General features: G+C 40.9%; 1 protein-coding gene across 12 annotated transcripts in view; it reads right to left on the bottom strand.

Moving 5' to 3' along the window:
• The window catches only part of OSBPL3 (oxysterol binding protein like 3), a 160,992-nt gene that overhangs the window by 63,696 nt on the left and 82,370 nt on the right, over window positions 1–14,926 (bottom strand). For all 12 annotated transcript variants that reach the window (XM_059728901.1, XM_059728907.1, XM_019498026.2 and 9 more), the window contains 5 exons: window positions 11,757–11,873; window positions 11,528–11,581; window positions 11,198–11,311; window positions 9,614–9,781; window positions 377–503 (listed from right to left, as the gene is read on the bottom strand). In XM_059728901.1, the coding sequence (XP_059584884.1) occupies window positions 377–503; window positions 9,614–9,781; window positions 11,198–11,311; window positions 11,528–11,581; window positions 11,757–11,873 (580 nt within the window). The remainder of the gene's footprint in view (window positions 1–376; window positions 504–9,613; window positions 9,782–11,197; window positions 11,312–11,527; window positions 11,582–11,756; window positions 11,874–14,926) is intronic.

Genomic DNA, 14,926 nt, shown 5'->3' with positions numbered 1-14,926 from the left:
TTAGATGCTTCAATTTTGGAGTACCCAACCTGAAACATCTTAAAGCCTGACAAAGTCATAGGTAGATTCCTAAAACTATTAAAAAAAAATAAAAAATAAAAATAATAATAATAATAATAATAATAATAATAATAATCAGGCTCTTCTGAGAGATTTCACATTGGACCTCCAAAAGTTGGGGGGGGCGGGGGCGGAAAAAAAAAAAAATCACTCTTCCTTTGAGAAATATGGAAATAATTCAATTAAAAAAAAAAAACCACTTTAACCAACTGCAGAAATCAATATATATATATTACACAGGCCATTACACACAGTTAATTTCAGTAACAGTTGGGAAAGCTGAAAAACCTTTCAATGTTCCTGTTGATAACATTACCTCTTGAGCATTTTTCCATATCCTCAGAAGACTGTAGCCAAGAAGGTATCCTGGACTCGCTACTTGTACAGGAAAATGATAAGCTGCTTCCAGTTTGCACTGAATTCTGTTTTGTTATGCTCCTTGCCTGTTCCAAAGAAACATGAATGAATTATTAACATACAGTAAAAGTTCCATTAACCGGCACACTTTGTTAACTGGCATGCTGACTTGTAAGGTAAAATAAAACTGGAAATGCCCACCATGGCACTTTCGGTTTCGCCGAGCTCCCATGGCCCAGGGCAAAGCAGCCTGTGCTGCCAAGCCTCCACGGCCTGGGGATATAACAGGTTGTGCAGGTCCTGCCTCCCTGTCCCGCAGGGCCCACAGGGCCTGTGGGAGGGGTGGTGATGCCCCAGACGTGGCAGGAAAAGCGGTGGCCCGAACAGGCAAGGACGCCTGTTCGGGCTGCTCTATTAACTGGCATATTTTGTTATCCAGCATCACCCATTCCCGGGAGATACCAGATAACAGAGCTTTTACTGTATAATATTTTGTGTGATAACTTTCAGATGCCAAAATCCGGATTCAAAAGCTAAGAGTACCAGCTAAGAGGAAGAGATAGGCATACCATTATTTAGCAACAGTCTGATTAGACAGTTCTATAATCAAGATGTGGAAAGTGGAGCTAACTACTGACCACCACCAATAGTAAAGCAAACACTGAAGAAATCACTGGATTTAAAACAACACATAATTCTGCAGACTGGTTGCAGAAAATTAAAAAATTCACCTAGCAAAATATTAGCCTTTGATGTTCCCCTTCTCATCCAAAGTGGTAAAAAAAACAAGGAGAGGAGGTATACAATTTAAGTGCAATATGCAAACACTGGTTAGAAACTTTTTAACAGGGGGAAGGGTTAGTTATTTGGAGAACCAACTAATGCTTATATTCCATTAATAAGGCTCTTGTGCGATTGTCCTTGGTATAAATTGCAAAGAATTAACTGTATCACCTGTTTTCAGCAAAGGCCACTAAGAGGAGATAACTCAGGAAATGGTTTCCAATAGGGAAGCCCACAACTGAATAATTGGTATCCAACACTGATGGATTGTAAGTGGTTTATAATGCTATTATCTTAGCTAGAATAAATTCAGGTGATATACTTATTCATGCAAGTACTTAATGATTTGGGGGGATTTTAGTAATCTTTTTATCCCACAATAGTACCTTGTATCAGCAAATTCAACAGGATATTTCATAAAGGATTTCTTTTTAATCAGTTTTAAAAACATTTCATTTGATATGTCATCATATGTCTCATTTATTTGGGTATTAGAAGAAAGGTTAAATATGCGCTACAGTCACTTCCGATCAGGTATCTCTCTCGCTCTGCCATTTTTTGCATTCTCTTCTACGCCTCGATAATAATTTTATTTTTTATTTAGTCTTTTCTTACATATGATGAAAGCTTTGAGATGAAGGATAGGATAAAATGTGAACGTAGTAGCCACTGATTTATATACTTTTATACATAAATATACAGGAAACCCTCATTATTCGCGGGTTCGGCATTCGCGATTTCAAATATTTGCGAATGCCAAACCCACATTTTAAACACACTTTATACACTTCCAAGAGCTCCTCGGGAGCTCTGCACTTGCTGCCGCTGTGCTCCTGCTGCTGCGCTCCTGCCACCACCACTGGAGCCGTACCCCCCATTCTGGGGGCACTGCGTTCATGAACGGAGTGCCTTATTCATGGATTTCACCATTCGTGGGAGGATACAAGAACGTATTCCCCATGAATGGCGAGGGTCACCTGTATTGTATATTTTTAGGGTATAGTAGTAGAGCAGTTAAGATACCTTACTAAAATTCCAGAGGCGCAGGTAAAAAAAACCCAAAAAATAAAACCTCATTTCAGCCTTGTGCTAGAGGCTGCCTCATTTTAAGTGGGTATCTGGTCATTCAGATCAGCCAGTCAGTCAAAGGCAGCCACAAATTATTTTGACCACATCACTTTTGTGTCACTGTCTACAGAAACTGATGTGCCTTGTCTACTCCAGTTGAATGTCTGCCAAGATCAAGCAGACTTTGACTCCTAATTTGTTATCATACAATAATACAACTTGGTATTATACTACAGCAAGTATCAATTATTTACTAGAGATTTTATCACTAGAAAATTTGTATAGTTTGTTTACTAACTGTTCCTCTATTTCACTGCTGTAGTATAAAAGAGCCTGCAGTTTGCTTTCTAGTTCAAACAACAATTTTCACAGATTTCAGAGACACTAGGGGCTGGAAGGGACCTCATGAGATCATCAGATCCAGCCCCCTGCCATGGGCGGGAAGTCAGCTGGGATCAAGTGACCCCAGCAAGAAAAATTTAGCAGTTTTTTGAAGGAGTCCAGAGTAGGTGCTTGCACCACCTCTGGGGGGAGTTTGTTTTAGACTCTGGACACATGCACTGTAAAGAGCTTTTTTCTTATATCCAGTCTAAAATGGACTTCCTCAAGTTTATGGCTGTTAGACCTTGTTATCCCCTTGGGGAGCTCTGGTGAACAGATGTTATCCCAGATCCTGATGAACTCCTCTTATGAAGTTGTAGGCTGCCACCAAGTCCCCTCTGAGCCTTCTCTTTTCCAGACTGAAGAGTCCAAAGTCCTTCAGCCTCTCCTCGTACAGCCTTCCCTCCAGGCCTTGGATCATACGAGTGTCTCTCCTCTGGACTCTCTCAAACTTCTCCACATCCTTCCTGAAGTGGGGGGCCCAAAACTGGATGTTGTACTCCAACTACAGTCTCACCAGGGCTGAGTAAAGTGGGAGGATGACTTCCCTGGTTTTGCTTGACATGCATCAGTGGATGCACGCCAGAGTTTGGTTAGCTTTGCCCACCACTGCATCACATTGGTAGCTCATATTCATCTTGTGGCCAATCAAGACCCCCAAGTCCCTTTCGGTCGTGGTGCTAGCAAGCGTAGCACTGCCGAGCCTGTAAGTATGCTGAGGGTTCTTTCTACCAAGGTGCAGCACCTTGCATTTCTCTGCATTGGAGGCCATCTGGTTTTGGTCAGCCCATCTTCAGAGTGTGTCCAAGTCGGCCTGTACTCTCAGCCTGTCCTGCAGTGTGATCGCCCTCCCCCATAATTTGGTATTGTCCACATCTGACTCTCAAATTTAGATCATTGATGAAAATGTTAAAAAAGAGTACTGGACCGAGTACCAAGACCTGAGGGACTCCACTGGAAACCCTGCGCCACATTGATTTGCTCCCTTCAACTAGTACTCTTGGGTCCGACTCCGTAGCCAGTTGCTTAGCCATTTTCAAACAACAAAAATTCAAACAAATTTCTGTACCTTTTGCAATGTAAACAGATTGAGTTTGTAAAGATGTATAATCACCTTTGTAAACACATTCCATGTTGGCTTCTTAAAGACCATTCATAATGCATCCTACCTCCATTCTAAAACTTTATATGTAAATGGAGGGGAAAAAAATCCCCTCCCACCCCCTCCCCCCCAAGTGCATGGTGTTATGCGAGTTTGGGGGAGGCCTTAAGAAAATGTTTCTAGGAGTTCTGCCTACCAAGACACTGCAACTAGCAAAGAGCATGCTAGCCCTCACACAATACAGTCAAGATACATACATATATGAAAAGAAAAAAAACCCGACACATATATGAAAACAGAGCTACTGAGTCCTAAAGCAGATATAGTGCAATGCTCACTTGTCTGATTTGTAAGTGAACAGACAGATCCTCAGGTGAATGAAGCTGGGATACATCTGCTGTGGAGCTGTAGCAATTAACAGTAGCTTAGGGACTGACACTTTCATGTGAAAATATGGGGGAAGTTCAGCCTCTTTGTAGTGCAAATCTATATTTCATAAGCCTACTTGTTTAATATCCTATATTAAAACAAAGAATAGTTACTTAGCTTAGTGACTGCAAGTTTTTGTGCTTCAGCTCTTGGAGCACATATGTATGAAATCAGAATCCTTTAGGCAGCAATGTCCACTGGGACCGCACCTCTACATCTGCATCTTCAGGCTCCCCACCTCAGCAGAGCTCAGTGTGACACCATATGCATGCCAATCACAAAGAAATGCTGCTATAACTAGAAGTTAATATCTGCAAAGCAGAGGTAGCATGTCTCAGCATTGATCTTCTTGGTGCTGTACAAATATACCCAGACAGACCATGTTCTTATGAAACATGGTATGGGGAGCCTGAGAAAAGGGCCCGAATCTCTCCTACTCTGAGCTGATGAATGATCATATACATAAGTAATTCAGGGCATACATTGCCAAGGGATCAGAAGGGGGACTCAGGCTTGCTAATACTATAAGGAGATTCCAGCAAGGGAAGTTCCAAACTGGAGGGGAAAACAAGAAAAGGAAAGGGGGAAACCCAAAAAACAGAAACATTCAATATGCTACCAGATAAGAAGATATTGCTCTTAGATATATTCTGATGAAAAGGACTGAAAATTAAAGATATTTTCAGGATCAGCTGATCATCCAATATTGATAATGAATGTTCAAGGGAAACAGCTGATGCCAAGATAATTAAAAAGTCCCCTCCATTTAACTTTGAGAGTCAGTCTAGCTGAGGCTTTTCTGTTTCAAGCTTCAGTTAAATAGCTTATTTCAGCAGATGTTAGCTAATCAGCATTCAGGATCAGGACGCAGTAGTTTATTCTGCAAAATGATGTCAAGCAAGAAGTCTTCTGGTTGTATTGAAAAATTCATCAGATCTTAACACTGGCACTGCTCAGTCTGTTCCAGTGCTATGACTCAATCATCAGTCCTACAGGTCATCCCAGAACCCTCAGGATCATGAGGGTCAGTGAAGAGCATGCACTGGGTCTCAGGAAGTCTGAGAGGGCAGGTCAGATACTTGCTGGGATCTGGCAAACCGCTGCATCTGAGAATCACCACATGGAAAAATGGTTTTCTTGGACTAAATGTTTGACAGGCTATGCATGAATTTATGAGATCTGTCTGCAGATCCAATTTACCAAGGTGTTCCAGAGACTGTATGTGCAGAGTTGATGGCATGGCTGCATTTAGGCTGCATCACCTCTAGGTTCTTAGTGACGTCCTTGGGTAGGTTTGAACTGGTTGCTAAAGTTTATGGTCTCCAGGAAATATTCCAGATAACAGTAAGCATCCACTGACCTGGAATTTAATGCTGCTCCTTATGCCCTTTATGCTTTGAGCATGAACTTCTGTTGACATTAAGGACCTTTAGGGTAAGACAGCAGTGGTTTGGAACAGACTAAAGTATTCCTTACATAATATCCAAGACGGCTTGAGGTAATCCCAGTCCAGGACTTCAAAATATAAGCAGTGGTCGCCTGAGCATGTGAAAGGATTAAAAAAAGGGAAAAGATCTCAGGTAACTCTGCTGGGCTCTTGTGACTGATGTCAGATCTGCTGCCCAGTACAAGCTCCAGATTGAGGCAGCTTAAAGAGTTAGGGAACCCTCTTTAGAGGAGCTACTTTTGTTTTTTTCTTGCAGCTCAGAGGCATCAGACCCCAAACACTAGTACTAGTCAGAGAAGTATTGTGTGAAAGAAGATTTCTGGCTTTTTGCTTTGTTTTTGGGGCTAGAGCAGAGAGGCCCAGTGAATGCAGAATTTCTCAAAAAAAAAAAAAAAAAAAAAAAAAAAAAAAGTTATTTAAAGGAATGGAATGGTTTTGATCATCCTAGAATTAAAATTTTGCTACCTTGATATCAAGTATTAAGGAACACTGCTCTGAAATAGCTGGGAAGGCAGTAACAGGGTTCTTGATATTAAGAATGAAAGGTTTTTAAACCCAAAAGCTTGCTATAATTGTTTTCCCCCAACTATTTAAGTTGGTCTAATAAAAGATATCATATTCACCCAAAGAACCTTGTCTGCCTATGCCCCAAGACCAACACAGCTACAGCCTACACCCCTGATATTAAAGATACATTTATGCTATTTGTCCCCAGAGTGCCTGGTGATGGATGTTCTTTAGTAAGCCCATCCACTTCTGCTTGCAGGTACCAACATAGAAGAGAAGGAGTGAAGCTACTTTAGAGAGTATCCCACTGTGACGACACTTGAGTCCTCTGCTTTCAGCATGTGGCTGCAGAGGAAGGTGGAGGCACCCCCCCCCCGGAATGGCTTCACTGTTGCATTTCTGGTTTTGGTGTGCAAGTTGGAGGTGGTCACAGTGGCATGCAGTATAATGTCCTGAAACATTCTGGACCAGCCAAAGCTCCAAGTACCAAAGGACCCATTGTTGAGATAGATGCCAAGTGACATACAGTCCATTCACTTAGTAGTACTGCTAAAGATGCCTCAGGAATGGGTACAAGGATACTAAAAAACATCTTGTCCGTCTCTTGACCCTTAGGAAGTTAAAAGTTTAAGGACTACTGTTCCTTGGCTTGGTAGGCATTAGAGAAGGTGACCTGAGATTATCTCCTCCCTGGAACAATGCCCCTTTTCTGCCAGTCAGAGGTCATTGAAGTCTCCATCAGAGGTGGACAACTGGATGTCATAGTACTTGTAATCCAGGAATTTGGGGTGGCATGTCTGCTCGCCAGGGTACTAATGGGAGGGGACTGAGGAGATGACTGTATTCCAGCTGATTTTCCTGCAGCAGCTGAGGATGTTCTTATAGCACTCTAAAGGAAGAATGACTTCAGACAGACTTCTGTAGCTTGTGAAAGACTCTTTGAAGAGGAGTGATACTCAGAGATCAGGCCTTCTCCTAGGTACCTGGATCAGCCATCCTTAACAGGCAACAAAGCTTCACATGAGGGACCAGTTTTGAATCCCAGATCCTTAACTTCTACATTGTTACTAGCACTCTGTACAGAGGGAAAATGTCTGAATTAAAGTTAATGGAAGTATTTTGTAGCTATTAGAATTAACTTGTTAGCAAGAGAACACTAGCAGTGTGCTGAGAAGTAGAGGGATGCTGCAGGGGTTCTCTTTTTGCTACCACAGGTAGCATGGAAGATCTGAGGGACAGTTAGGCTGACTGCTCTTTATGCTCTTGAGTCAGGGTTGGGGGACAAGAATACAGCCCAGAATGTAGCCAGGGACACTGCTGGTCAAATGAATCCAGACTTGTGGAATCCATAGCACCAAGAGCAGAAGCCACAGGGATAACACACAAGAGGAGACACTCCCATGTCAACTGGCAATTATGCTTTATAGCATTATCATTGTTCCTGCATGCTTTTAAGGAAAACAGCCCTTGCCACTATAATAGCTGGTTGCTAATAGTTTGTAGTTCCTAGACCAATTTAATAAACATCTTAATGTTTTAATATTATAGAACAGGTTTTTTTTTTTTAAACCAGTATAAAAGGAGAAGCTGAATTTTGGTTTAAAGCCAATAGAATGCTGTTCTGAGAACAAAACTCATGCACAAAGGCTTCCAGTATGTATTCCATTTGTTAATAGAGATTGGAATAGAGTAACTGCTTACAGGAAGCAAAGTAAAATTTTATTTTCATAATGTTTATACAAAGTCAATATTATACCATATTTACCCAAATATAAGATGACCCACCAAAAATTAGATTCTATATAGGGAAAATATTACAATTTTCCAGGTATAGAATCTCATTATTGGGGGGTTCCCTTGAATTTGTCTCCCTCCCACTGCTACAACAGGGAAAATAAATCTGGGGTGGGCCCCTTGTCCTCTGCCCCACAACTTCTTCTTCCTACAGCTCCTTCTCCCTTCCTTACTGTCACAGCCTGCTCTCCCTGAGCACATGGAAGCGAGGGGCAAATCTGAAAACACTGACCTTGAAATAAACATACCTGCACCCCTTTGCCTATATGCATATTACTATTGCATACAGACAAGTTACTACAGGTACCCTTAGACCTCATCCATTGTTCACCCAGAATTGATGCATTGCACCTTTTTGGTGCAAGTTTTAAACACAGGTACTCCCTCAATACATTTTTAAGCAGCACTTCTATACCTACTTACATACAGTACAAACTATATATGTAGATATTAGATAGTACAAAAACCCATGATATTAGTCCAAAGCCAAAAGGCTAATGATTTACCATATAATTCATTGGGTCAGGCCCACCAGAGACAACAGCATTTCAAGCCATGGGACCCCTCAGCTCAGCAATACTCAGTACGTGTGTATACTCCAGGTACACCCCCCCCCCCCCCCCCCAATGATCCATGCGCTAATTAGCTCAGTGTTCTTGTCATGCGTCCTGGGATCCTCCAAAAATTTATATGAAGATGAGGCTCTGGGCAACCTTCCGGCTCCACCTCATGGAGGGCAGGGCCACACTATTACGTGCGACAGGCTGGGAGAGGGTGCAGCAGGCATTCTCATCCGCATTTTTGGCACCCAGGGAGGATGTTGGGGCTTGCTCCAGCCTCTCCGGCTGCCAGCCTTGTATTGCAGTGCCTCCAGGCAGTGCTTGTTTCCTCCTGGGGGAGGGACTGCTTGTGGTTTGTTTTTTTTCCTTAAGGGCTACACAAAAAAAGGCTCCCATCAGCATCTCAGCTTTTTTGGCCAAGATCAATGTTAACATTATATTTTCTGTAACTTAGATACATTCCCCTCCTCACTCCCATCCTTCTCATGTTAGTCCCTCACTCGGGCGCTCTATATTTCCCTTATGGTTTTATCATCTCTTTGGTTCATGATTCTTAACATCTACTAATAAAATTCAATCTTTCTGGCACCAAGAGGATGTCAGGGCTGGTTTTGGCCCTCCCGGTGCTGGCCTGGTATTTCAGTACCTCCAGGTGTGGTGCCAGTTCCTTGCGGAGGGAACACCCACTAATTGTTAAGGGCCACGCACACAAACATGTACACAAAAATGTTTCCATCAATACATTTGCCCAATATGGGCCGAATGTTTCATAGTTGTATTCAGAGTTGGCTGCATTTAATCAACTTCCTTTTGGCAGCAGTTTAGTGATAGACAATGTATTTAATGAGGTTTCCTTGTTTGCAAATATAAGATAAGGTGCTTCCCCACTATGTTGATTCCCCCCCCAAGTAAATACGGTAACTTTGAGACTGTCTAGTTTTATAGGTTATGCTTCTCAGGTGATTTCCATTAAAATACTCTTAAATGATCAACAATTTCACAATTTACATTTTAAAGTAAATCTTCTCCTAATGAAATTTGTGGTTAAAAGTCTTTGCATACTAATAGAGAAATTAAACTAAATTAATTCCTAATAAAAAACATCATCTAAATTATAATTATTACCTTTCTACTTGAAGTAGAGTCAAATGCACTAGGGACAGAGTCTGTGGTAGATGTTGGGAAAAAATGATTATTGACATCAAGTGGAAACATGGAGATTTCATTTTGACGATACATTCTGTGGTGACGAAGTTTTGCTACCCATTCTTCAAATACTTCCTGAGATTTCACCTACAGAATACAATATTTAATTAAATACGAAGCCATATTCAAGTTAAAACTACTAGTCAAACCTAACTTTTTGTTACAACATGGTCATGCTGTGTTCCCAATTCTTGGCAGATAATAAAAGCTCTCTCAGAAATATTTCTATTAAGCAGTATGTTTCACTAGCCTGAATATGATGCAATAATTCATACAGTAAATTCAAGACAAAAAGGCACAGCCTCAGGAAACCACTTAAATACTTATGTCTATCCTTCTATAGAGTAACACTTCAGCACTTGCTAAGGTACTGAAAAGTATACGTTCCTAAATTTATACCTAATATTGTACATTTACATAAGCCTTGTAAACCTGTTTCTTAAAATACATTCAACTTCAATCCAGAGAGGCATGGCAGCATTAACTCTGCATGCAAACTGTACAGGAAAAATAGAGCGAGTTATTAGTTTCACATGAAAACTACTTTATTTTTAAGGAGTAACCAAGACTTTCAATCTTAAATAAGTACAGGTTAGTGTTTATTTTTAAAAAGCCATATCAAAATATTATGCATCTGAAATTAATTTATACTATTAGATAAAATGTTAAATTTCATCAATGTAAAAATGCAAGATATTCTTCACAGATAAAGGTGAATGCATAATTAGAAAGCTATCAAGCTATCCTATTAATAACATGCATTAATAAGATGAATCCTGTAACAGAGTTCAAACTCTGATATAATGATATTTACTTGAGGGCACTGCCATACCATTTAACTACTCTGTTCCATCTCCTCCTTTCACACAATCATCTCTCAAAAATGGTTTTTGTTTTTTTAAATACTTTAAAAAGACTATCAACCATGAGTCAGTCCTCGTGTCTCTCAAGCTTCCATTTTGAGAAAGCCTTTATGGCAGGGATAACTCCTACAAACTAAATGGAATAGTACAAATGAGGCCACTTATCTCCCAGTAAATGAGACATTTTGCTTTGCAGAAAACTGTAAAGTTTGGCCATGTGAAGGCATGTTTATGGAATTTCTTAAGACATTTATTAAGACATAAATTAACCACCATTTTCAACCCTATTATAAAGGCCACACAAGTGCACGTATACACAAAGTTATGTCCATTTCACGGCTTTAAGTTTTACAGCTTAATTGGAACACTATTGCCTTATTTTCAGGGGTTGGTAACCAGCGGCCTGTGAGCAAAATCCAGTTTATGGAGCCATCGGACCTAGCATGCAGAACTGGTACTTCAGCTGCACTTGGCAGTCAAGGTTTTGTCCACACTGTTCTGACCAGGAGCTTTCCTGTGCCACATCACAAGGAGAAGCAGTGGCAGTGGTTGGGTCTTAGTGCCAGTGTCTCAGACTCAAGCCTGGATTTTCCATCCTGCTGCCAGAAAACGGTTGCTGACTGCTGCCTTATAGAGTTACCTTCAGATGGTATATATGCTCTTCTGTATCCAAATCTATGCATTTTGTGGATTTCTTTACAGACATCACTGAGAGTCCAACATCAATGCAGCCATGAAGCTTCCCCCTCTCTATCTGCAATAACCATTTTATACAGATAATTAGTATTCATGTTCTGTGGTAGCTTAAGAAAACAGATTATTAATAGGAAAGGAGGGAGGTCCATTCTTTTATCCTCAGCCTGGAATTTGGGAATTCTGGACTTACCCTTCTTTTCCCCAACAGTACACAAGTCCTGGTATTTCAACCCATTTAAACTATAAAAACACACTTTAGAGTGAGGATACTTACATCAGCTTGACACTTGGAATATTTCAAAATTCCTCCAGCCAAAAAGAAGTATCTCTGTAATCAGGAAAATGCAAAGATAAGCCTTAACAAATGAGCAGAAGTATAGATATTATTTACATGTTAAAGTTTTGGGTTTCTGTTGTTGTTGTCTTTTTTGTTTGTTTGTTTTTTAACAATGGGCAAAACATTTAAATAACCAAAAGCCTTAAAAGAGATTTTTTTCCCCTACCTTGTGCCAGCCTTTTAGGGGCCATTTTCTCTTTTTCAACAAGTAGCCTTCCTGTTTCTGTGGCTCCAGGGTGCAATTCACAACTCCCCGCAATCCTTCTATAATTTCCCAGCTGTCCTGTTTAAAAATAAATAAATAAAATTGGGTTATGATTTTCCATTTAAATATTAGTATTTGTTATAAGTAATGATCTGGGAATGGAACCTAAAGGAGGAAGACTGGGATTTTAGCTTGAAGGTAGACCAGGAAAAAGTCTGCAAAAACTTAAATCTAGTCTTAGTCCAGTAATTATGCTATATGTTAAAAAAAAAACAAAAACAGAAAACAAAATGGCAAGTAATGAGATCAGATTCTCTCCCATACTGAGATGCAGAATATAAACTGAATGCATGAAAACTAAAGTTTTCCTGACATGCCTCACTGAACATATGTGCTCACCTGATTTATACAGAGATCATGATAGTTAGAGGGTAACTACAGTTTAAGATACAACCACATTGATGTCAGCAGTGTGGGGAAGAAAATAAAAAACTTCCAAAAGATATTTTGTTTGAGCATTATTTCCTATAAAGACGGGGAACAAAAACTTGAATTCTGGCACATTCTTCCGCTTGCAGTCAGTAACACAAGATTTTCCTCTTTCAAAAAATACAAACCCCAACTAAACAAAAAAAAACAAACAACAAAAAACCCACTTTAGAAGACCTACTTAAATACTGTGAGAAGCATGATATGATTGCAGAGAACAAAAAAACAAACTGAAAGCTAATTTCCTCCTCTTCATAGCTTTAGCTTTTTTAAAGGAGTGACCTTGCAAAATTTAATGTACAGGAATGAAAAGTGTTAGGGATGTTTTTAGTTTCAGGCCACGGAAAAAGCATTGGCAGTCTAATACAATTTTATAGTCAGAGGTAGTCTCTTGTAAAAGCTACCATGGGACATTTTTCATTAGCAGGTGAAGCAAACTGATATTTTATAATTATCAGGGAAAATTATTTTTGCACATTAACAGATACTCATTATATCATAGAATCAGAGAAGTAGGGCTGGAAGGGACCTCCAGAGGTCTATTCCAACCCCCTGCTTGACATAGGACCATCCTATCCAAACGATCCTATACTATCCATACCCTAAACTCTACATAAGACTAGAGTCAAACCTGGTGCAACAGAGGCCCAACACCCTAACCTGCCACAGGTAAACCAGGGGAACCATGGCAGCCAGTGTTCTGCTTCTATGAAATGTTGTCAATATATGCTCAAGAGATCCCGGGAAGCGGGGCACACCTTCTGCTACAAAGAAAGGAAAAAAAACCCTGCATTCCATAACAATTTGACCATGGGGTAAAATTCCTTCCTGACCCCAAATATGGCAACTGGTCTGACCCTGATCAGAGGGGTAAGACCTTCTAGCCAGGAGCCTCTGGCTTTGGTTCCAGCAGAAGAACTGGCATGCCCCAGTCAAAGTCCCCAGCCTCGGTTGTAGCCAACATCCAATGTCTCTGAGGGAGGCTTAAAAGCACCATGACGTGTAGCAAAAGAGTGGGGTAGGGGCAACCAGCAAAGCCCAGAAACATGGGAAATGCCCAGAGTAGAATGTATGCATAGCCACACACACACGCACCCACCCACCCACCCTCTTCTTGAACACCTCCAGTGATGGAGAGTCCACAACTTCCCTAGGCAGTCTATTCCACTGCCTCAATATTCTCACAGTGCAGAAGTTATTCTGGATCTAAACTTACTTTGCTGCAACTTCAAGCCACTGGTCCATCTCCTCCTCTCTGCAGCAAGAGAGAAAGAGATGCCTCCCCTTCTTCTTTATGGCAGCCCTTCAAGTATTTAAAGACTGTTATCATGACCCCTCTTAAGTGCCTTTTCTGCAAGTTGAACATGCCTGGCTCCTTCAGCCTTTCCTTATATGACTTGCTTTCCAAGGCCTTTATCATCTTTGCTGCATGCGTCTGGACCCTCTCGGACTTGTCCACATAATTTTTAAAATGTGAAGCCCAGAACTGCACACAGTACATCAGAAGAGACCTAACCAGTGTGGAGTAGAGAGGTACTATCACCTCCTGTCTTGCACCGAATGCTTCTATCGATGCATCCCGAAACCGCATTCGCCTTTTGTGCAGCTGCATCATAGTGCAGACTTGTATTGAGTTTGTGACATACCAAAACTCCCAAGTCCTTTTCAGTACTGCCATCCAACCAGGTGTAACCCACTTTATATTTGTGTTTTTTGATTACTCCTCCCAATATGTAGCAACTTGCATTTGTCTGCACTGAACTGTGTCCTGTTAGCTCTAGCTCACCTTTCCAATCTGTCAAGATCCTTCTGAATTGTGTTTGCATACTCTAATGTGTTAGCAACCCTTCCTAGTTTCATGTTGTTTGCATATTTGCTCAAGAAGCTTTCTATGCCAGCAGCCAAATCGTTAATGAACATGTTGAACAGCACAGGGCCCAGGACAGACCCCTCTGGGACACCACTTGAAGCCTCCTGCCATTCTAATATGAACCTGTTAATAACTACCCTGTTTGCAGCTATTGAACCAGTTATCTATCTACCTTACAGTAGTTTTATCCAGCCCACATTTCTCCAATTAGTTTATGAGAAGATCAAGCAAAGATCTGTCAAAAGCCTTGCTAAAGTCCAGATGCACTTTACCCATAGCATTCCCTTCAGCCACCCAAATATTTACTTTGTCAAAGAAGATCAGGTTTGTTTGACACTGTTTGTTTTTCATAAATCCCTGCTGGCTGCTTGTGATCAGCCTTTACTCCTCCAGATGCTTGCAAATGGGCTTCCTTAGGATATGCTTCAGAAACTTCCCAGGTATTGAAGTGAGGCTAACCAGTCTGTAGTTCCCTGGGCCCTCCTCCTCGCCTTTTTTAAAGAGGGCCACTACATTGACTTTTTTCCATTCCTCTGGTACCCAGCCTGTCTCCCACAACTTCATGAAGATCATGGTCAAGGGGTCCAAGATCTCCTCCTCCAGCTCTTTCTGTACCATGGGATGAAGTTCATCTGGCTCTGTTATCTTGAATTTATTCAGATCCAACAAAGGCTCTCTGACCATCTCTTTTATTATCTCATCTTGCCCCCTTCCTTATCCAGATAATCCTTATTAGGATAATAAGTTGCACAGCAATTGTTTGTGAAAGTGA

This window comes from Alligator mississippiensis, chromosome 5 (genome assembly GCF_030867095.1).
Source record: "Alligator mississippiensis isolate rAllMis1 chromosome 5, rAllMis1, whole genome shotgun sequence".
Lineage (NCBI taxonomy): Eukaryota > Metazoa > Chordata > Crocodylia > Alligatoridae > Alligator > Alligator mississippiensis.
The sequence above is the reverse complement of the archived record's forward strand: the minus strand, read 5'-3'. Positions and strand labels throughout refer to the sequence as shown.